Genomic DNA, 21366 nt, shown 5'->3' with positions numbered 1-21366 from the left:
TGGCTCGGTGGTGCACCACGAGACGCCGGTAATCGGTCTTTCGCGGACCCCTAGTTCATCGTTCTCCTCGAGAGAGCGAAAGAGACTCCGACTATATCCGAGCAGACACGATAAATAGAAGAGCACGAGGTAATTTTCGTTACTCTCCCGCTCGACTTTCGCGCGACCAATTAAACCGAACGATTCTATTAGCGAGTATACGCGTCACTAACCCAACCAAGTATAGAATGTTAAAAAATACTTTGTAGAGTAGACTGTGGCCGATAAGCAAATGAAACTAAAGGAAACAAGACGAAATGAAAGGTATCGGAATTGGCAGGGATAGAGAAGCGAACGCGGTGGCAACGATCGAGCACGCGAGCGAATCAGCGATTGCACTAACGAACGAACAACCGGCTGTGGGTTGTGAGCGAGCGTACCAACGAACCAGCGAGCGATCTACCAAACTGACGGTCCACGAGACGATTGGTGACTGAGAGACACGGGTGCCACCCGGGGAAACCCAAGACCATCGGGATCTTCGTATATGGTAATAGAAGCAACAGCACGTGGGTGTCGTCTTCTGGATCGAAGCGAAAACCAACAACGCCAATTGCAACACATCGACATCGGGCCCTTGCTAATCCTACCGGCCTTCGAATTTAGATTACTCGAATCGAGTTTGCGTGTTGTTTGCCCTCTTTCACCCATTCAGTCACCTGTCCCGTTACGCGTATCGCTACCAACCACGGTCACGCCCTGTTTGAACTTTGAACACCGATATCAAAAGCCGTGAATGGATCTCGTTGTTCCTTGGTATTCCGTTAATATTTTCGACAAAGTTAGACGGCTGGCGTACCGCGTCCAATACGCAACGTCAAACGTGATCGTACGAAATCCAAGATCGCGGGGCTCGGATCGGACTCGACTCGACTCTGGCCGGTTCTCTCTAGGACAGACGGAATTAGATGCGAATAGAAAATAGAGTAACGCGTGTCACGCGCCACGCGATGTTAGGCGAACTCCTTCTAACCGTGTCCGTCGCATTGGTTAAACGACGCGACGTATAGAAAGTTCGAGAGAAAGTACCCCGCGCGCACGTAACGCGCGAACAGAGCAGTCACATCTCTCGTCGATGAAATTTTGTTAGAAGAACTAGTGAAAGGGGGAACGCGACGTGCCAGTTGCTCCTCAACCGGATTCTTCCACGGAAACTCCGACATCTGTCTCAACAACGGGTTCCTTTTAAGAAGAAGCAGAACACGTAAGAATACGAGATAACGAAACTCGTGAAACGATCGATGACATCACGACAGATCGAAACGCAAAGCATGCTCTTTCTGCTCCCCACCCAACGTATCTTACACCACCTACGATCTCTTGGTTCTCCGGTGAACGATATCGCTTCCTAACGCGAAACCAGCCACGCAGAAAAATAGCAAAGGAACGATAGCCGGAACGATAAACGAGTAAGTAAGAAGCTGCGGAGAAAAGCGGACGAAGAATGAAGAAGGAGGAAGCGCGTGTACACGCATCGGATCGGCATAATGCGAGCTGCTAGAGGGGGCTGGCTTGGCGGCATTCTTGTGGCAACGGCGTAGCAATATAACGGGTCCATAGTCGGCTCACGGAGGACTTCTCGAGGGCTCTTGGAAGCCGAGAAGACTCTCTCCACCGGTCGTATAGTTCGGTTCAACCTTGAGCTGCACGCGGCAAAGCGTGGCTCACGCCGCTGTAAAGAGTCGCGCGTGCGAGACTTCTTTTCCTCTCCTTCGGTGTGTTTTCACAAGCCACCTCCGCGTCCCTTCGTTTTACCACGACGACACCATCCTTCTTTCCCTTGCTACTTCGCCGCCGGAAACCCCACCTATCTTCGCATCTATCGTAACCACCGCCTCGAGTCAAATAACAAAACAGCCATCGTTTCTCCGACAGCTAGAAGCATCTTTCTCGCTTTGCTCATCCGCTGTCCCAGTTACGTCCTACTTATGAACGCACACAGTCGATGTGCTACCCGATAACTCTTTTGCATCGTATCCATTCCGATCGCTATCCATTCCACGATACGTAATTCTAGTATATCGATTACGAATCGACCCTTGTGTGAACGCAGTTTGACCCTCGCGCGAACCGATCGACCGTCTCGCGAGTCTTCTTAGCCTCGAACTTGATACATCGAATCGCTAGCAAAAATACGAATGAAGAAACGAGGAACGCCTTGCAGACGACCTTCGCGGAATTCTACGAAGTCCTGGATCCTAAATTCCGACCGGTAGATAAATTTTCGGCTGACCTTTCTCGGCGCAAAACGGAGGATCCTCGAGACCGCCCGTTAAAGTCGAGCGTTTCAGCTAATAGAGCCTCCGGTTCACTCTAAACTCTGTTCCTGTTTCACGAGGCAACACAAACTGGTTTTCGAGATTGCGAACATGATCTCGGAGCCGTATATGAAATGGAACATTCGATATTCAACGCGATTCCGTAAAATAGAACGAGATATGGATTCGCGCGTTTTCGCTGTTTCTCGACGTGAATTCGCGTAATCTGAGTTTATGTGGTTCCTCGTTTATCGAATAATAATAAATGATAAATCTTCCGACGTTCGCGCAATCATTGCAACTGCGTCATCAAGAATCAACCGGAAAGAGGAAAAAGGCAAAAATCGGTGCGTGTATCGAGGAAAGGTGGGTCAGTCGATAACCGTGTCTCGATACGATTTCGCAGCCTCAAAGACTTTTAGTCGCGACTCGATAAACTCGACGTGCTTCACAACGATAAAACTTACTTGCACTTTCGTGGATTTGTTAACGCAACAACCAAATACGGCTTTCGGTGCGAACACGCTGGAGGTCGCAGATACGGAGGTGGGGCGATGTACTAACCGAACGGGTAGACGGAGAGAGCGAGAGAGAGAAAAAGAGAGAGAAAAAGAGTGACGACTACGATAACGAGAACGAATCGGCTCGAGAATAGATGGATCCGTGTGTGATGACGATGGACGAAAACAAAGAAAGCAGAAGGGGAAGACAGTCCAGGTGGTGAACGGGAAGTTGGAGGGGAAAGATAGAAAATCTGAATGAAAATCAGCCAAGGACCGATCAAACGAGAAACGAAGTGTTTGTTGAAGCAGATATAAGTATGTGTAAGCAGATATAAGTATGTATAAGTATATAAGTATGTCTAAGTGTGCCAGAGAACGGGGAGATAACGAGGGATAAGCAGGGAGGGTATCACGAGTGTGAGACAAAATAATTGACATTCCGTTTGAACACGAGGGACGTGGCAGTGCTCAATTACGCCGGGCGCAGTAATTTGGCAAGAAAACACGTGACTTGTTCCGCTTTCGAGTATCACGCGCTTTCCATGGTTTCAGTGTACACTTTTCTTGGAAGGAACGATGGGAATTCAGAAGAAGAGGTCACTCACGCGACTTCTCGCGTCTAGTTAGGCACAATAATAATAGTCGCACTTACACGAGATAACGTTTCTTCGTGTTTCAATTATGCTCGAAACGGCGAAACCAGGGTACAAAGACGGATCAACTGGCTACGACCGATTCGGGCCAGAGAATAGGCCGATCGGACCAAATTAAGAAATTCCACGTACACGCGGGGACACATAAGCGCGGACTCATACGTGATTGTGCGCGGTGTTTCTCGCGAAGCCGGTTTGTCATAGAGTTCCAACAGCCTGCAATTATTACGCAATCCCCGTATTCGATGAAAACGACTTTCTTCTGATTTACTCGCTGCTGAAACCGCCACGTCTATCTATATACATTCCTGTTCAAAAGTACGAGGGCTCGTATCGTTTTCGAACGTGTTTCGATTTGTAATTAAAATTTTCAATATTAAAGCACACTTTGAACGTTTATAGACATAAACCGCAAATTCCGCACTCAGTCTGTTGGTTTAAAAGTTTTGGACACGAGAAGAAGACCACAGAGAAGTTTTGGAGCAATTTAAATTGTCATGCTCGAAATACATAAAAAAAAATTAATAAGATCATACCTAACGCAATAAACAAATAGCCAGAATGTCGAAAATGCTAACTACAAATGTGGTAATGAAAGTACGAGACAGATATTTAATTCAATTCATTAATTATATCCACAAGTTTAAGCATATATTTGTTGTGATGATCCAAGTATCATATTTTTGAACGGGAGTGTATGTATACATATACACTGGTCGCGCGGCGTGGTATTCCTCGCTGATCGTACAGACACCTCTCGACATTCTTGTCCCATTGATAGCTCTATTCTTACGTCAACCCACCCCGTGACATGTCTTATGTTTCGGCGATCGGATTTCAGGCTATTATGAAGCTTGCTTGACACGCTACCGACTTAAAGGGAACGAAACGAATGATACGAACCAACTGTGACTAGTTCGTCTTTCAAACAGGGGGAATTCTAGGAACTGAAGCTTGGAACGACGAAGGAAAACAAAAAGGGAGAAACACAGACGATTGTAATCTTGAATGAACCCTTGCGATAATATCGATATACGCATTTGTCGTTTGCTGAATCAGACGCTTAATCGTTCAGACTCAATATGCCGTTTCGTGATTACCAACAACGCGGTTACTAATGGAAGGGGCAACAGAGAGACCCGAGTGGGAACGATCGAGCGAGTAAGTATACGAGCCTATATCGGAGGAAGAAAGAAAAAGCGAGACAGAGAGAGGGAGACAGCCGGAGTCAGAGACAGAGGTAGTAGAGCTGGGAGGTGCCACAAAACGAAGCGTGACTCACGGAACGCCTCGTGTTTTGCTCACAGTCCGAGTTTGCCGAAATTTTTCACTGAATATCTATATATTCCACGTCAAAGCGGGCCAATATTCTCGACCATACACCGAACTGACCGAACAATTTCCTGTCACGTGTCAAATGCAACAAGGAACACCCACGAGATCGCGAGAGTAGTTCCTTCTTCGATATCAAACGTCCTTTCGATTGTCGCACTGGATATCAATCGCCGCGTTATCGATCTAGTTATCAGCTGATACGTTATCAACCCTTGACAAGCTAACATCACGTCACGATAACGGTGTTCGTTCCTTCGTTCATCACACTATTCGATCGTCGTGAACGCTTTGTTGCGACAACATTCGCGCGCGAGCTTTGACATCGGAAAACATATACATATATAGACGACAGTATCGACGTAATTCCCAACAACTGACAGAGTAATAAACAAACCAAACCGATCGTTCGTCCTGCAGTCCGACCCAAACCAACCAACCGACCGACCGCCGCTACTCGAGACGTGGCACTGGAATTCTTGGTAGAACGTACCGCACGACAACGTTGACGAAGTCGACGCGCGTATCCGGAACCCCGCCGTAACACGGCCAGGTAGCTGTAGGCCGTACGACGAGGACGGAGAGACTCGTGGCGAGAGGAACGCGCGCACACGCTCGCGCCGGAGAAACGGTTGAACGGAGAAAGACGGAAAGGTGGACCGAGAAGGATGAATGGGCCGAGGAAAGAGGAGCAACGGACGGATAAGGAACAGCGAGACGAACGCAGAGGAGGACCGAACCGAGCAAAAGGAGGAATGGCAACGAGACGCATGAAGGGAGAGAACGAGAGAGAATAGGAAGGGAGGGAGAATAAAGAGGAAAGAGGAGGGGAGGGGACAGAAAGGGGAGAGAAGGAGAGCGAGCGAGCGGCTTGCGAGTTGGAGAAGACGCGATTTGCCGCTCCGTCGTGTAGAGCACGTCGCCTCGACACAGACTGCGGCGGCCTGGACAACTGCCGCCCACCCAAGCTGCCTCTACCTCAAGCCTCGAGGTTCCAGAACCTACTCCTCGCATGCCCCGCCATTGCAGCTCGTTCATCCTTCACTTTCTCCGTTCGTTGAACAGAGAAATCGACACGTCGAGGGTCGGGGTGAAACCGCCTGAGAGCCGAACAGAGACGGGACCAAGAGACAGATGCGATAGACAAAGACCAGACAAGGCCTCTGTCTTTTTGACAGCGATGTACTCCGCCGCCGTGGAATAGCTGCCGTTACAAACAGGTTCGTAGGGCAGGTCACGTAACGACAGGGGCGCGCCGTGCAAAATACCGCGAATCACGAATTCAATGCACCGAACACTGTGTGCCAAACAGGACAAGGATTGTTCGCGTTTCACGCGTGAATACGATCGCGTTCTGATATTCATTCAATGCGGTAATCCTCTACCGTTTACCGTTTCGAAGAGAATTTTTCGACCTCCCTGGCTAAAGAGAAGATCGCGAGTAAGAAAACGACGCCGTATCCTAGCCGCGGGAGAACCCGACGCTAGCGTGAGAATTCTTGCGATCTGGCGCCAGGCCAAATGTACCTCATTTTTTCTTCGTCGATCATTCCTAACGTCGCCGATATTCTACCTCTTGTTTATGCTCGCGGTGAAACTCGACGGCAAACGCGGCGTCGCCGCTAACAGATGTGCACACTAAATATGTGACTCTCGCCCTGATCGCTAATCCTGCTCGCAATCACAAATGCACAAATTTATCGATATATCTTCGAAAGTTTATCTTATCAAGATACATGATAACATTTGCGTCGTGTAAAATTATCCAACTATGTTGCGACTAACTCGTTGACAGAAACTAGGTATCGGCTATTGTCCCAGTACAAAGGTGGATGAGTAAGTACTCAAGTCAGTGATTAAGGAATCGATTACCCTGAATAACTGTTCATTGCGATTTAACGGCCGATGTACCGTTTAATTTCCGTTTTTTTTATGATAATCCCTACAATAAGTTAAATGCCAAGTGTAATCAACGATGTTCACGGCTATAATTTTAAAGAGACTCAACTCCAAATAATCTTCTTACAAACTACCAAAAATTCTAGGCGTATCCTCGATATACTGATACTTGATGGCCATTTGTATATAAATTTAAATGACAGCTTCTCGCTGGACAAGGAGTGACCCAGCTGAAAACTGGAAAGAAAATAATTCGGTCGAACCGTTAGTCCTCGAAAGCGTGAACAGATATACAAACACACCAAGGGTCGAAATGATCTGAATTTCAATATGAGAGGCCTAAGCCTCTTGTAAGCCGATACATGTATTGGGCACACAGCTATTTACAGCTTCTAATCTCATCGGTTTTCCGGACGATGATCCAAGTCCTCACAAACGAATTTTCGCGACTTTACCAAATAGAACCGTTGGTACGAGTTGAATGCATGCCTGCAGGTACCAATTCGTCTCAAATGAAATAATTTCCACTCTTCTAACGTTATATCGTAATGTCTACTACATATTCGATGAGTTCGAAGAGCGGTTCATCGTTCCCGACTCATGGCCTGGATCCCACCGGGCAACTTTTTACCTGTTACCTTAATTTTTTTTTATCTTCCCTGCCTTGTTGGCATGTACACACGGATTCCTAACTGTACCGCCGATCGCCATGAAGATTACTCCACGAAATATATATTAAATCCCAGTTTGCGCCAAAGAAATTTAGTCTGATCTTGAACGCCGAATTGGTAGATTGGAACGTATTCGTCCGGGTTAACGCTACAGATGTTGGTCCGTGTAACGTTCTACTGGTCCCTCGAAGACAAGAATCCTCGAGGAACAAGGGAGTGCGCGATGAAGAAGTCTTACAAAGCAGGTAAGCAAGGAAACGGAGAGAGTATCTCTCAATTGTCAGACGAATTAGTTTCATGAAGTTAATTAGGCCGCCGTCTGTCCTTTCGGTTCGAGAGATACTCGCGTGTTACACGCAGATCTTTACTCGTTCTGAAAAGTTCTCCCGCGAAAAATACAATACGAAACACGGATGCATCGACCTCTTCAGATACTTCGGGTACCCCGGGACATCTAGCGAGCGGCTTGTGAAGCCTTGTACGTAGGCAAAGAAAACCAGACATCGTAACAAATGTACGACTAACAGGTGCAAAAACAATGCACCGGTTAAAATTCTGTTTCCACCTTCGACTTTCGAAACTCGTCGTATATCTGTATTTTCCTTTTCAACTATTGGCATTAAAATACTCGACAATTTCGTGGAAAAGCAAGCGAACTGTGCTATTCTATTCTATTCTATTCTATTCTATTAGGATCGGGATTCAATTTTAGAAAAGAAATATCTCGAACGATCTGTAAATGACACCACAGCGGAGCGTATCTAAACGAAACGAGTTTGCCGCGAGGAAGGAAGTAACGAAGAGGAAGGAAAAAAAGTTGTAAGAGCAAAAAGAAGGAAGGGGGAAGAAGACGTTCTCGAGGCTGGGGCATCGAACCATGACCCGAGCACCTGTTGCCGCCTCCACGCTCCTAGATTAATGCGGACCGACCTAACCTGCCGCCTCCGCTCACTACTTGCCATCGCGTAGGCATAGTGAACTAGTACTAACCTCTCTGACGAACATCTTATGGACCGTGACCGGTGAAAAGCATGGTCGTGAGTTCATCGACGCGACGACGTGGTTGGATCGTTAGCCGCATATTGCTCGGTTGTCTGCTCTCTTTGATCGCGACACAAGTGTCTTCATTCATCGTTCTCGACCGGAACGCGTTCAATGTGGTTAAAAGTCGTTTCGCCAGCCGAGATTCGCTCGCGTTCTCGGAAAACCATAAATTAATACAGCGGGGGGAGAAACGGCGTGAGTCTTGAGAGCAGAGAGGCAATTGAGAGAATCGGCCGCCGGTACTTGATAGAACAACGGTTACTAGAGCATTCACGATAGCGTACCAATAGGTCGTTATAATTAGAAACAATTATGCTCGCGTGCCCGAGATGCGATACTTCAATACTGGCTCCCACCTACGGTATATTTACGAGATAACGAGAGTTACGTTACGTCGATCGAACACCATTTTAACGACGCTACGCGAAAATGGTGCGGAACCAAGCAGACCGCGCGCGCCGTTGCTTTTGTGAGCGTGAATCAGAGCCTGTAATTTCACGAATCGGATATGTCCTACATGCATACGTTCATATGCATACACACGATTGTCCTATGCTCGTCGAGGAAGGAAAAAAAAGACTAGCGGACTCGATAATCGTGGAAGAGGTCCGTTTTACCGAGGTTTCGTTGCATGTACGGAAGGATAAAATTGATTCGAAGACTTAAGCGTCGCGAAGAACGACTTGCGACAGAGGCACGCAAACTGAATGAAAAATCTCTCACGGTAAGATGATCAGCAAACTGCAATCCGATATTTATCGAATGGTGTCGAGTATCTATTCCTGGTCAACATCCCGCGTCGAAGGTCGACGCAAGATAGTACCGCAAACGATTCTTGTTTCCTACATTAGAAGAATTTATAACGCAGCTAATTTCTTATGACTTCTTCTATCTATGTACATATATACGTGATTGTACGTGTATCAGTTTTCCAATCGGTCAATTCACGGAGAGTAACAGACGATACGATGCGATCATATAAGTCCAAATATACCATACTTTCCTCCTTTAACGAAACTCTTATGCGCTAATCGATACGATCGATAAGGGGTACTCGGGGAAGAATCGGCAGGAAAGTAATAGAAGGGGTCAGAAAAGCTTCATCAATTATTAGCGTCATTATTGATTCGAACGCACGTCCCGACGATTTATTAGTATGCTCGATTAATATCATCCGATTTGAAAAAAAAGAGTAGATGATTTACCATCGATATAGTCGTTAATTCACTCATTATATGCTAACATTCTGGTCGATTACGTACATGTTGTCGATCAGTAGTACGACGGTCGGTGTTGTCGTGGCAAACGTCATCACCGTTTAACGTAATTCACCACACTCGTATATATAATGAGGTCCATTTTATAACTGATCGAATAGCTCGTATAGTTCGTGAACGCATGATGTTTAAACTCATTTTATACATCGAAAACGGAAGATAAAATACATTTACTTTTTCTTTCTCGGTAAAACAGCAAACCTCGTGTAATATATACTCGCGAATCGAACTTGGAACGAAAACGAAAGGCGGAAGGCGAAACACCGCGCCATAGAGAATTTAAGTACGTAACCGGCTTATGAAAACGGAAACTGGAAACACTGATTGACACTTACCGGCAATCCGTAAGACGGCTCTGTCAGCAGGATCGAGCTGCAGGATACTCAGCGGTTTATCCTTTACCCATTCCTTTAGACTTCCGTCCAGCTCGAACTCCATTCTCTAAAACTGTGTAATTGAAACTTCTTTTGTTTTTTACACCATATTCGTGCAACTCCTCTTTTGCTCGGCACTGTTTCACAACCACTTGGCAATTTCACAACCGCAACACACAAGAGAGCTGCAAAGTATTACGTCGTCTACGTTCAATAATGTTGCCGAGGACAGCGGCGAATAGTGCACCAAACTAAGTCGCCGTGTTATCGACAGCGGGCAGCTGGCAACTTTGCACGCGATATTAGATACGACATTCTTTTTTATTACTCTCTTCCTCTGCGATATAGATCACGCTAGCAGCGTTTTTCCCTCTTTTCTTTCTCTCTGTTTCGAGATGAATGGCTTTGTTGTTGAAAATAGTTTCAACCGAACGAAAAGCACGTGGAACTCGTATCCAGCATGCTGCGCGTTTATTTACTGTACACGACGCCGCTGTAGGGTAGAGTAGTGTATCGCTGCGTAGAAGTGCACGAACTGCACCGGCGGAACGGAAGGAAGAGAGGTGGCAAGGAGACGAACGAACAGGGAAAGCGTACGCGATGTCTGGCGTCCTTTTGATACTCGCTGATACGTATAGCAGTTACTTTAGCCAGCAACGTAACATGCTTCCAGCACGCCGATCATCAGCAATGCTTCGTATCTTCGTCGTCAGCGGCGCTTAGGTCAGGTTAGATTTGGTCGAAAACAGTTAAGTCAGGCTCGAGTTCGTAGACACGGCCATAAATTCCCGTCGTTGTTCCTATGTTTCACAACCTTTGCCACCAACTCAAGATTCTTTCGTATTTCACACGTCAAAATATCGTAGTCTAGTTCCACCGCCCTCGCTGTCTTCGATATTATCCCCCTTCCGAAACATTCTATAAATATGAAAAAGAATATTTTTAGTTCTTCCTATTCCTTCTTCCTTTTTTTCGTTCATAACATTAATAGCAAATAGTACAAAAGTATGTATGTATTTAGTTTTCAAAATACCCACGACATATGCGTGTCCAGAGGAGACGGGGCAAACAATATTGCATTAATATTTTAGTACTCGAATTATGACTCATGTGGGGAAAGTAATGCTTCCTGTCGTATAGCGCTTTCTAAGGATGTCCGAAATATCATGAAACTTCATTTAACAAACGAGTGCTGATTGTGCTAATAACGATATTTAACGCGTTTCCTATTTAATTTCAGTACATGCTAAATACATGCATCAACGGTGCAAAAGATAGATCGAGAGAGATCCGATACAAAGAACCGGAAGCGGATGTGGTAACGTATCAAGTCGAACTAATTCTCAGGCGACGTTAAAAAAAATTGAAACATGCGTAAATTCTTCGATGTACAGCTCACCATTCTATTTTCAAACGGGGTTAGTTGCTTATACGCATATGTGTATATTTCTGCTAGAAACAAGCGAAACCCTCAGGACATTTTATTATCTATTTAACAATGATTCTATTGCAGTCAGAGGTAAAATAATCCGACTTCATTTGAAATGCTTGTTCTGATGGTTATTGATTGGAACACTTATATACGACGAAATATTTTTACAAATGAAGCTTTTCATGGTTTTAGTTAATTTCCTTTTCAGTTCAAATGAAAAAAATATCCGTTTTTTGTATATTCACAACTCAAAAGACTTCAGTTTATAGTGCACGAAACCATGCGAAATAATTTTCCTCTCTTCTTTCCTCCGTCTCTTCTGTACTTCAAATTTAAGAATGTCGGATGCAAAATCACAACAAATACTTTTATACGTCTTTCTGATAAATAATCAAACACTTGAAAACACTTTTGCTTCAAAACATCCTCGTTGATTGAAACAAAGATGTAATTTGGTTATTCTCGAGTTAAACTTAACCTAACAGTTCAGAAAACGTAATGAGAACACAGTCAGTAATATTGCAACAAAGTGACACTAAATTCTTTCAGTTTGCGCATCACGAAGATGTACACGATACTCTAGAAGAAACGTTATCATAAAATTCAGAAGTTTTCTACTCAAACGAGAAAGATGTACAAGCAATGTACATAATATCAAGAATCAGCGACATCTGCGGAAAACATTCTGCAAGTAACTAATCAAGATAACCGTTTCACCAAAAATAATGAAATGTAACTGTGATTCAGTCGAACATATCTGTTGAAAACTTGAAACAAATAATCAACTTTATGTAATACAATGTGGATGAACTGATATATTATCTCTTTTTAATCTATTTCCTCTAACAAAAGTACGAAGTCATTGAAATCCTTACAATATTAACGATTCGACAGAATACGAAAGGTATGCATTACCGTTTGATCATCTGTCGAGTAAGATGCGAAAGCAGGAAAAATCAATGTTCACCGGTATTCCCCTCGAGTTTCTTTGACGGCAACGAAAGAGCCCGATTCGAAGAATATCCTTTTGCGATTTTTGACACACTTTCCAACAAAAAACACTACATACTTGTATGCAAAGACATCGCATTATCACTTATCATAGCAATTTTCGCGTTAGAAATACGGCCCGGTTCCTGACGACGACGACGCGCCTAGCAGACGACATTTTGCTTTTGACGAATGGTCCCGAAGTATGTCGAGAATCTCCGAACTTTAGCGACACAACTGAATAATTTTCTCGATTCGCAACGCCCCCCGGTGGTTACTCAACCACACTATTTTATTACGCGGTAAATTCCAAAAATCATTTTTTTCGTTATTTCAATACAAGTTATTTCTATTTACTTTTTATTCCGATTTCCTCGGCATATCTTTTTCATTTTTACAATATTTCTTTTCTTCGAAATATACAATTATGATAATAATCAGAATATATATGCAAACTTCCTAAATAAAAACTAAAGCGAAATAAAGAAGGAAACGCAGAGAGATCGGAAGGAATATGAATTTAAAAATTTATCTTTTATATCCTTGCAACTGAAAAAGTACTTAATTTTTTGGATATATATCGTATGGACAGGTTATTAAAATATCGATATAGATACGTTATCGATGTTCAAGGTTATTATTAAATTCTATTTAAAAAAATTTAAAGCTAAAACAGGTGTATTTTACATATGAATGAATGGATCGCATCTGACATCATACCTATAACGAATGACATCAACTTTTCACCATATGATTATCAGAGCCTCCACTGCCATCGATAGTTCATAGAGTGGAGTACAGTAGCCTTCGCAACCACTTGCTTCATTTGATGTCACCGCTAAATAAAGCGACTGACACGGTTTGTAAATATGAGGACGGTATTTCGAGTAGCACCTATTCCATAATTAGATGCTTATTATGATATTCGTTGAAAATCAGTTTCAAAGTCCAATCTATTATGGACGATCTTATCACGAGTTTTATAGTATGCAGACCTTTTATGAACTAGATTCAAAGATCATGAATTTTTCGTTCCAGTATTACAGTTGTCTGGGTTATCATCATTCGTTGTCTGAAGTATCCGTCTTGTTGAATTATCTAGACTTGAACTATCTAGACTAGAATGCTTCTCTTTCTGTAACTTTTCAATCATTTCTTCCTGTTGCTTAATTATATCGTTTAAATATTGTATTTTACGTTGATAGTCATGTTTCATCAGGCGTACATGAACTTCTTGTAATTTTATACGTTTCTCCACAGAATCTACCTGCTGTTTCGTACCTTTTCGAACAATCTGAAATTATAAATTATTTAAGATTTTTGTTATTCTATTAAATACTACATATATTTTAAACGTACTTCTAGTTGACTTTTTAAACCTTCCACTCGACTGTTAATATTTTTACCAAGACGATCCATATCTGCATTTTCTTTTTCCGTTTCGCGTAAGAAAGCGAGTAATTTTTCTCTCTCTATAACAATTCTTTCATATTCGGAAAACAGTTCTTCGCAATAAGCAGTCACTTTACTTAATTTCTCCTTCAGGGAATTACGAGAAACTCGAGTAGAATAAACAATAGTTTGCATATGTTCAATTCTATGTTGCGTTCGTCTGAAAATGATCTAAGTATTCATTCTGTATGAATAGAACATTTGCATAAAAAATATACAAATAAATAACTTACTTTAAGGTTGTTTCAAGGTTTTCTACAAGACCCTTTAAATGATTTCTTTCAGCTGTAACCATTATAAGTTGTTTTTCGTTTTCGGGTTGATTCTCCTCTATACGTTTTATATGATTGCAGAGATTACGTTTTTCACTTTCATATTGATATTTTAATTCATCTAGCAATGTTTTACATTCTTCGATAGCGGTAGTATGAACAGCAATAGGTACTGTTTGATCTCCTTTACTCTTCATTTTTTCAAATTCTTTGCTTAAAATTTCGTATTTTCCTCGTAAATTGCTCAGTTCGGATGCTGTGGTTGTATATTCCTTTTTTAATGCTTCATTACATTTTAAAATTACTTCCATTTTTAACTCATATGATGAACGAATATCATCAGTTTCCCTCTTTACATTTGCAGCTTCCTTTTTTAAAATATCATTTTGATTTTTTAGTAACATAGTATTTTCAAACAACTTTTTAGTTTCCTTTGTATACCTATCACACTGTACAGTTTTTATTGTAGTTATTTATATGTATGATGTAAAGCAACTTTTTTTATATACACTTATTTATCCATATCGTCTATATATTTATAATTATTTACCTCTGACTTCAATCCTTCTACTTCTCTGTGCATAATCTCATTTTCCGTAAGAATTTCCTTACATCTACTACTAAACTCAGCCATTTCCTGTTCATACATGTGTACAAGTTCCTGCTTTTCTGATAAATTTTCTTGGTAAGCATTTAAAAGTGGTCCCAATGCATGAAAATTAATACTTCCCCAAATCCTTGAATCATATTTGTTTTCATTTTCTGCATGTATAGAAACATTTTCATGCTTTTGACCTCCTAATTTGTCTTGATATCTCTCTAATTCGGTATTTAACTGGTAAACAATATTCTTTAAAAGTATTATATCTTCATTCGACTGAACTCTCTCTATTTCAAGTTTTTGATTGTGTTGAACCAGAGAAACTTTGGCTTCTTCTAATTCCTGAATCATTTGTATTAACGTCTCATAATGTAAACATACTTTCTTATACTCTAATTCTCTTTGCTCCAATATATCACTTAATTTCTGACATTCTTCTTGTACACTTTTATAACGTTTTTCCAATTTCTGATACTCATCAGCTATTTTCATTGCATCCCGTGAGACATGTTTTCTTGTCCGTGATAAAATAATACCTAAAATAATACAGTATGTGATTTTGATTATAATTCGTCCAAGTCAATAATCGTCTTATAACCTATGAGTGTTTAATACCTGAATCTGCATCAACTTCATCAAATGCTTGCTTTTGAAGACTACCATCCTCGTTTACCTTTTTACTTCTTTCATGTTCATATGTTTCAGTTCTATTTCTCAAAAGCAATTCATTTTCAGGTTCAATGATATCATTATCAGTTATCCAATCTGATGGATATTTGTAAACATTGTGAGCTTTGAGTGTATGTTTGGTTTTTGCAACGCGTCTGCGACGGTGAATTGGTATGGAAGTTGTATCCTGATTACTTTTAACACCTGTTGTTCTTCTGTAGTTATGCTGTGTACAATAAAGAAAATGAGGTTAAGGTCATATGAAGTATTTGCTTACTGCTTTTTATTTTCTTACGAACATAATATACTAATTCTACTATTAATAATTACCTTCTTTTTTTCTTGGGTTATAATACTATCACAATTAGCCATTTTCGTTATTTTATAGTTTAAACCTGATATAAGTTAATAAGATCATTTGATCAAAACTGTTTAAAATATTTGAAATCACTGGTAAACTGATCAACTTTACGCGATAAAAACATCACAAATTTAGTCAAACAAAATACGCACGTATACATTTGTACGGCAGTGCATATTTTTATTAATTTTCGAGTTTGTATAACGTCTATTGCCATAGTAACTACTTTTGTACTAAACATTCACACCAGATGGTGTTTGCTTAGATTTTCCTGTCCCTATTTTAAATCGATATATTATTGGCTTATGTCAAGATGATTCAAAAGCAATTACATAAAGAGTAATCTAAAAAAATTCAAATAGATTAGAATCTTGCCACACAATATCTTTGAATTCTTGATAATTTTGATTCTTCACATCGTTATATAATAATATTTATTTACTTACTTGCTGGAGTAAAATGCTTGTACGTTCTCCAATATAAATTCCCTAATATAAAAATATTTGTTTTAAAATCGCACTTCCAAGATGGAAAAACAAGTCATTTTTACGTGTGCAAAATTTTCGACAATCAGTACAGAAATGACTACTACTATCAATATTTTACATTCTAATTGCAGCAATATCTAAAATGTCCTCGACTACTTGACGTTGTATCTATATCTGCGTCAATTAAATAGGAAATGTTGAAAGGAAAATGCATTTTACGAGTACATAATTATGAATTGAGGTATATTATGATTATATATTTTATCTTTAATCTTAATACGAATGTAATATATGAGAAGCAAGAAAAACTATGTAATAACCGCAACTGTGCGATACGGCTGACCCTATTTTATTCAATAAAGTCTACAACATATAAAAAAAAGGAAAATAGTTACGTATAATCATAAATTAAGAAAAATTCTCATACTACATTTACAAGCAAATTATTATTTTACACGATTAAAATTACCTAAGTAAATACTTATCTAACAAATATAAAGTAGATGAAAAAACTTTTTTAGAATGCTAAAAATATTAAGAATTAATTAATTATCTTATCAAGTGATAAATGAATTAATTACCGAAAGATATCTCGCATTTATAATCTCGCGAAATATCTATACATTTCTAATTAAAAGTAATATATCAATATCTTGGATATCTTCAATGAAAAATCATAACGTCATATCACGTCAGTCCTAATCGAAACGATTATATCGAATAATTAAAAAATGAAGCATGTGCGTTTTGAAAATGGGTAAATATGAACATTAAGAAATTTTGTATGAATTTTGTTACGAAAATATTAAGTAGTTGTCGTAAATCTACTTTTATTCTCGAGGTTGCAACTACCTCTGATAAGAGCCCGTGATAATACCCGCGAAATTATTAGTTGTTGCCTTAACTCGTCTTCGCGACGTGGATAAAAACACCGGAATGCACGCAAATACAAATAGATAGATAGCGACCGTGTCTCCGAAATCTTCGTACTTGTCGCGTAACAAATTTTTGATCAAAGCATCATGCTTTCTATACGCACCGCTGCGTTCCACGGTTTTATGATACAAGGTACACATAATGAATCTTTCATTTGGCAAAAGAAATTTGGGCAAAGAATTTTCAACCATTCATAAAGTGCTTCTTATCGTATACAATCGGTGCTATATCAAAGTATTTCTGATAATCTTGCCATATCTGCAAAAAGTAAATTATATCACAGATATATCTGATTTCAAGCATCCAATTCAGACGCTATCACGTATCGAGCACTTTATCGAATTTACGTTTAATTTTTCGCTGAAAATAAAAAACCTTTTTACATTTATTTTTCTGATTATTTTCCAAGAAAAAATTTGTTTTCATTGCAGCGGCGGTTTTGTTATTTTGTTGGTCTATATTTTCGATTGAATTAAGTAATGCTGCGAATAGCAATTGCACCTACTATCACGAACTAACTCCTGGTTCTATATATTTCATTCAGAACCGCGAATACCCGAATTTCTATAGCAGGTCACAATCATGTTCATGGATCATCGTAAGCGAGTATAAAGTTGATTTAACCTGTAGCACGTTTGAGTTACCATGGGTAAGGCTATAGTTTTCATTGTAGGATTAATTACTAATCGTAAGAGAAATCAAAAATAACGAATAATTTTCGCGCAGAGTTCCAATTGCTTCCAAGACAAAGTATCTGTGCAAGTCAATTCTTCTACTACGCATCGGTATTGTGGTAATGGAAATTTTAACATACAATCTGAATCAAACACGATGGTTGTAACGCTGCAATCACCAGTGTGGTCAAGGGGTGGTCGTTTTGCTTGTGAAGTGAGATCAGTGAAGCGACCCCAAGATTTCGAAGATTGTGAATGTGGATGGAGAAACCCTGTATGTATATATTTACGCAAATTCATCGACGCTTCATTTAGATTGAGTGACGTTATTCTAAGCAAGTGAAAGCTTCTGTTAACCGTTCTTAGAGCCGCATCGTCGGTGGAAATGATACAGGGGTGAACGAGTTCCCTATGATGGTTGGTATTGTGGACTTCAGAAGACGAGTCGTATTCTGTGGAGGCACTATAATTTCCAAAAGATACGTACTAACAGCGGGACATTGCGTCGTCGATAGAGAATACCAGGACTTGGGTGCCCTGGTTGGCGATCATGATTTGCGAACAGGTAAGTGTCTACTGTAAATGCAAGTACTTGGTATCTCGCATCGTGGCTAATTTGATTTCGATCTTTAGGGTCGGATACAAACGCCACGGTATTACATCGAATAATCAAAATTGTGATTCATCCTAATTACGGTCAAAGAGATGATCAAAATGACGTGGCTGTCGTAAAAACAGAGAACGAGATTAAGTTCACTAACGAGGTTGGTCCGGCCTGTCTACCTTTTCAACATTCGTCGGATACTTTTGGTGGCAATTATGTTGAATTGTTGGGTTAGTGATATAGTGGTTACATACTGTGTTACGATTAGCTTTGTTATTATATCTCAACATTTTTGATAAAATTAGGTTGGGGAACAACGGATTTTGGTGGCCCAACTTCTGATATTTTGCAAAAAGTTACCTTAAGCGTGCTTACATACCTACAGTGTTCTAGAAATTATAATGTAACAACAGATCAAATCTGCACCTATGCCGAAAACAAGGATTCGTGTCAAGTAAATTTCGCTTTGAATTGCAACAGAATCGACGCGATCGATCCATTAAATAAATTTTCCACGAATGCAGTAATACTGAAGCATTTGTTTAAAAAATAGATGGATAGTGGTGGACCAGTTCTATGGCAAAACCCGACGACTAGACGACTTGTCCTCATAGGAATCATTGCAAAGGGTAGATCTTGTGCCGTCGTTGGTGGTGTAAATGCCAGAGTTGGAGCTTACATCGACTGGATTATTTCAGCAACTTCAGGTAAGACGTAGAATATACGATGCAAATGGTTAAAGCTATATTCGCGTAACCTTCGCAATTTTGTTATTTCAGACGCTTCGTACTGCATCATAGAATAAGACAATGCAGCTTATCGTTCGACTCGATTTGACACAATCCGGATAGCAGGCCTAGTCGTTTCATTAATATCGCTGATAACGCAACTGACATACTTATGAGGTAAATTTCCTCGTTTTACAGGTTTAAAATGTTCCCAAGAAAACGATAAGAATACAAACATACTATTCGCACGAAAATTGTATTAGATCGGCAATTACATATCATGCGGGTATCAAACGATTAGGATGTGTCGATTTATTGTTTCAAGTCTGGAGACGACGAAAGCGTTACTTATTTAATTTAACGTTCAGATATGTTATTGAATATATGTTGTTAAATCATGCTAGTTGAATCTTTTATTTCACCCCCAACCTGCCTCCTCCTTTTTTCGACTCTTCTTCACCCGCCGTTGCCTACGCTAATGTTATTTGATGTTTACGTAAGAACGCTCAAACATCGACGCCGGAGCGTCTGTATCTTGTAACACTCAAATCGATTGTAAAACTATCCTATTCGTACAAAAACCTATTTTTATCGACATAGACGGAATAGTCAGATTCATCGAGCGAGATCTCTAGCAATCGTTTGTTACGCGCAACACGAAAAGACGAGCAATATTACGACGCACGCGAAATATAAACTAAGTAAAGCCTTCGGTCACGAAAGCCGCGTGTCTATGGCAAACATTCCGATCGCATGCAGATATGAAATCGTAAGCAAAACTAATCTATGAATTTGCTCGAAACGAGTTAAATTTTTATGCACGGATCGGTAACTATGAAACGCTTACGCAATGCGATTTCTGATATATAACGTATATACATCGTATATACATCGTATATACGTTATATATAACGATTATATACGTGGCTGGTATGTAACGGTACGAGAGAAAATCATCGAGGTATCATCGCCACGCGACGCGATCCTTCTGTATATATCAGCGCGTCGTTCTTTAGAAGCTGCGCGTAGCTTGCACGTAGATAACTAGAAATTAACTGCGTGTAAACAATGTCTCATTATTAATAAGTTCGTGAATGAGGATGTGACGTGAGACACTTTACGAGAGGGAATATTCAACAGCTCCACGGTTACGTTCAAACCAGAGCAAATACATATAATCATCTCTGTTTACCTGTGAAATACAAAAAGAAGTAAACATCGACGAGAAAAGGAAAAGAAATTGATTTATAAGCACAATCAACGATGAATCGTTTTAGACATTGTCTGCTCGCCGAGGTTTCTCGGTTCACTATAAATAGATGACAAGAAAGGGGGAATTAATCGGACAAGCCGAACGGGTAATTCGTGGCGCAATTGCGTACGATCGCACAAAATCAGTCATATCGTCGTACACGAGAGATATTTATTAAACAAATTGATTTCTTCGACGTGATCTGCCCTTGACACAGTTATTTAGTCGATGATGGTTCTCACAAATGGGTACTCTCGTCGTCTTCACACGAGTACCAGATGTGGTTTATGAAAATTTCGTGCCAGTCCCCGTAACATGCGTAACAAATTTGTACTTTATTAGCAATCGGTTTAAAAAATAGATGCTAGTCTTTTCGTAAGTAGAATCGTCCGATATCGATCAAACAATATTGGAATCCTTTTGTAAACGACAATGTATACGCTATAATCGACCGGAACGAATTGAAATGAAACAGAAACAAAGGAGTTAGAGTGCCTTGTATGTAAACACCGTTGTTGTTTTTAAGCAAACCAGTTGCTATTTGCTTCCTTAATGTACACCGCACTCAGTTTCTATTCACCTTCAATATGATTTCACTCATGGTGCAACCACCTGACCTTAGCTAACGATCAGTAAGAACCTCGAGGAAGCTAGGTCTCGAGGGTCGAAGGTCAGTAAAAGCGTAAACTTTGTTGGTGGCCGATCGATTAGAGTCGAAAGCACGTCTGTCGAAAGTAGAAAAAAATAAGGCGAATTCTATTTGTAAAGACTCGAGGGAAGTCGAGATCGTGAGCCAATCGAGGCAAACGAAAATGGCGGGGATTGGCTGCGACGAAGATCGATGTGCAACGAGGCGC

At 40.6% G+C, this 21366-nt stretch overlaps 3 protein-coding genes and 1 pseudogene across 24 annotated transcripts in view; 2 read left to right on the top strand and 2 right to left on the bottom strand.

The window, feature by feature from the left end:
• Positions 1 to 12692, bottom strand: part of LOC100740130 (microtubule-actin cross-linking factor 1) — a 54258-nt gene extending 41566 nt beyond the window's left edge. For 10 of the 21 annotated variants that reach the window (XM_012381180.3, XM_033318903.1, XM_033318905.1 and 7 more), the window contains exon 1: positions 5188 to 5335. Coding sequence is in view for 10 of the 21 variants with exons in the window: in XM_033318920.1 (XP_033174811.1) it covers positions 10012 to 10114 (103 nt within the window). In the remaining 11 variants the exon portion in view is untranslated. Of the gene's footprint in view, positions 1 to 5187; positions 5418 to 10011; positions 10969 to 12397 lie in introns of those variants that run through there. The other 11 variants (XM_033318920.1, XM_012381178.3, XM_012381179.3 and 8 more) reach the window with 3 other exon arrangements.
• LOC112212183 lies at positions 5636 to 12298 on the top strand (annotated as a pseudogene).
• A 394-nt stretch (positions 12693 to 13086) lies between the features above and the next one.
• On the bottom strand, positions 13087 to 16491 carry LOC100749987 (centrosomal protein of 89 kDa-like). Of its 2 annotated transcripts, XM_033318923.1 has the most exons (8): positions 16274 to 16491; positions 15797 to 16171; positions 15413 to 15692; positions 14747 to 15333; positions 14158 to 14645; positions 13832 to 14084; positions 13468 to 13766; positions 13087 to 13366 (listed from the first exon to the last, which is right to left on the bottom strand). In XM_033318923.1, exons 2-7 carry the CDS (start codon positions 15836 to 15838, stop codon positions 13491 to 13493), a joined length of 1926 nt encoding a protein of 641 aa, XP_033174814.1. In that variant the 5' UTR covers positions 15839 to 16171; positions 16274 to 16491; the 3' UTR covers positions 13087 to 13366; positions 13468 to 13490. The 2 variants fall into 2 exon arrangements, with proteins under 2 accessions (XP_033174814.1, XP_003486729.1); XM_003486681.4 differs by having other exon boundaries at positions 13087 to 13766.
• Positions 16492 to 17223: 732 nt separating this feature from the next.
• Positions 17224 to 19656, top strand: LOC100740007 (venom serine protease 34). The gene is made up of 8 exons (XM_003486683.4): positions 17224 to 17383; positions 17683 to 17900; positions 17978 to 18199; positions 18292 to 18490; positions 18559 to 18759; positions 18835 to 18983; positions 19083 to 19236; positions 19309 to 19656. Exons 1-8 carry the CDS (start codon positions 17338 to 17340, stop codon positions 19332 to 19334), a joined length of 1215 nt encoding a protein of 404 aa, XP_003486731.1. The 5' UTR covers positions 17224 to 17337; the 3' UTR covers positions 19335 to 19656.
• The last annotated feature ends 1710 nt before the right edge of the window (positions 19657 to 21366 follow it).

The sequence above is a fragment of the Bombus impatiens genome, unplaced genomic scaffold (genome assembly GCF_000188095.3).
Source record: "Bombus impatiens unplaced genomic scaffold, BIMP_2.2 scf_0129, whole genome shotgun sequence".
NCBI lineage: Eukaryota > Metazoa > Arthropoda > Insecta > Hymenoptera > Apidae > Bombus > Bombus impatiens.
Note: the sequence above shows the minus strand (reverse complement) of the source record. Positions and strands in the feature narration are given on the sequence as shown.

What these genes read in the sequence shown, in the direction of transcription:
- LOC100749987 (XM_003486681.4), bottom strand. Translation starts at nt 15,838, where the DNA reads ATGGCTAATTGTGATAGTATTATAACCCAAGAAAAAAAGAAG. An exon ending in AACCTTGAAACAACCTTAAA is followed by an intron (nt 14,085 to 14,157) that starts GTAAGTTATTTA and finishes GATCATTTTCAG; the next exon opens with ACGAACGCAACATAGAATTG. An exon ending in GTTTAAAAAGTCAACTAGAA is followed by an intron (nt 13,767 to 13,831) that starts GTACGTTTAAAA and finishes TTATAATTTCAG; the next exon opens with ATTGTTCGAAAAGGTACGAA.
- LOC100740007 (XM_003486683.4), top strand. Translation starts at nt 17,338, where the DNA reads ATGCTTTCTATACGCACCGCTGCGTTCCACGGTTTTATGATACAAG. An exon ending in GCACGTTTGAGTTACCATGG is followed by an intron (nt 17,901 to 17,977) that starts GTAAGGCTATAG and finishes ATTTTCGCGCAG; the next exon opens with AGTTCCAATTGCTTCCAAGA. An exon ending in AAAACAAGGATTCGTGTCAA is followed by an intron (nt 18,984 to 19,082) that starts GTAAATTTCGCT and finishes TTTAAAAAATAG; the next exon opens with ATGGATAGTGGTGGACCAGT.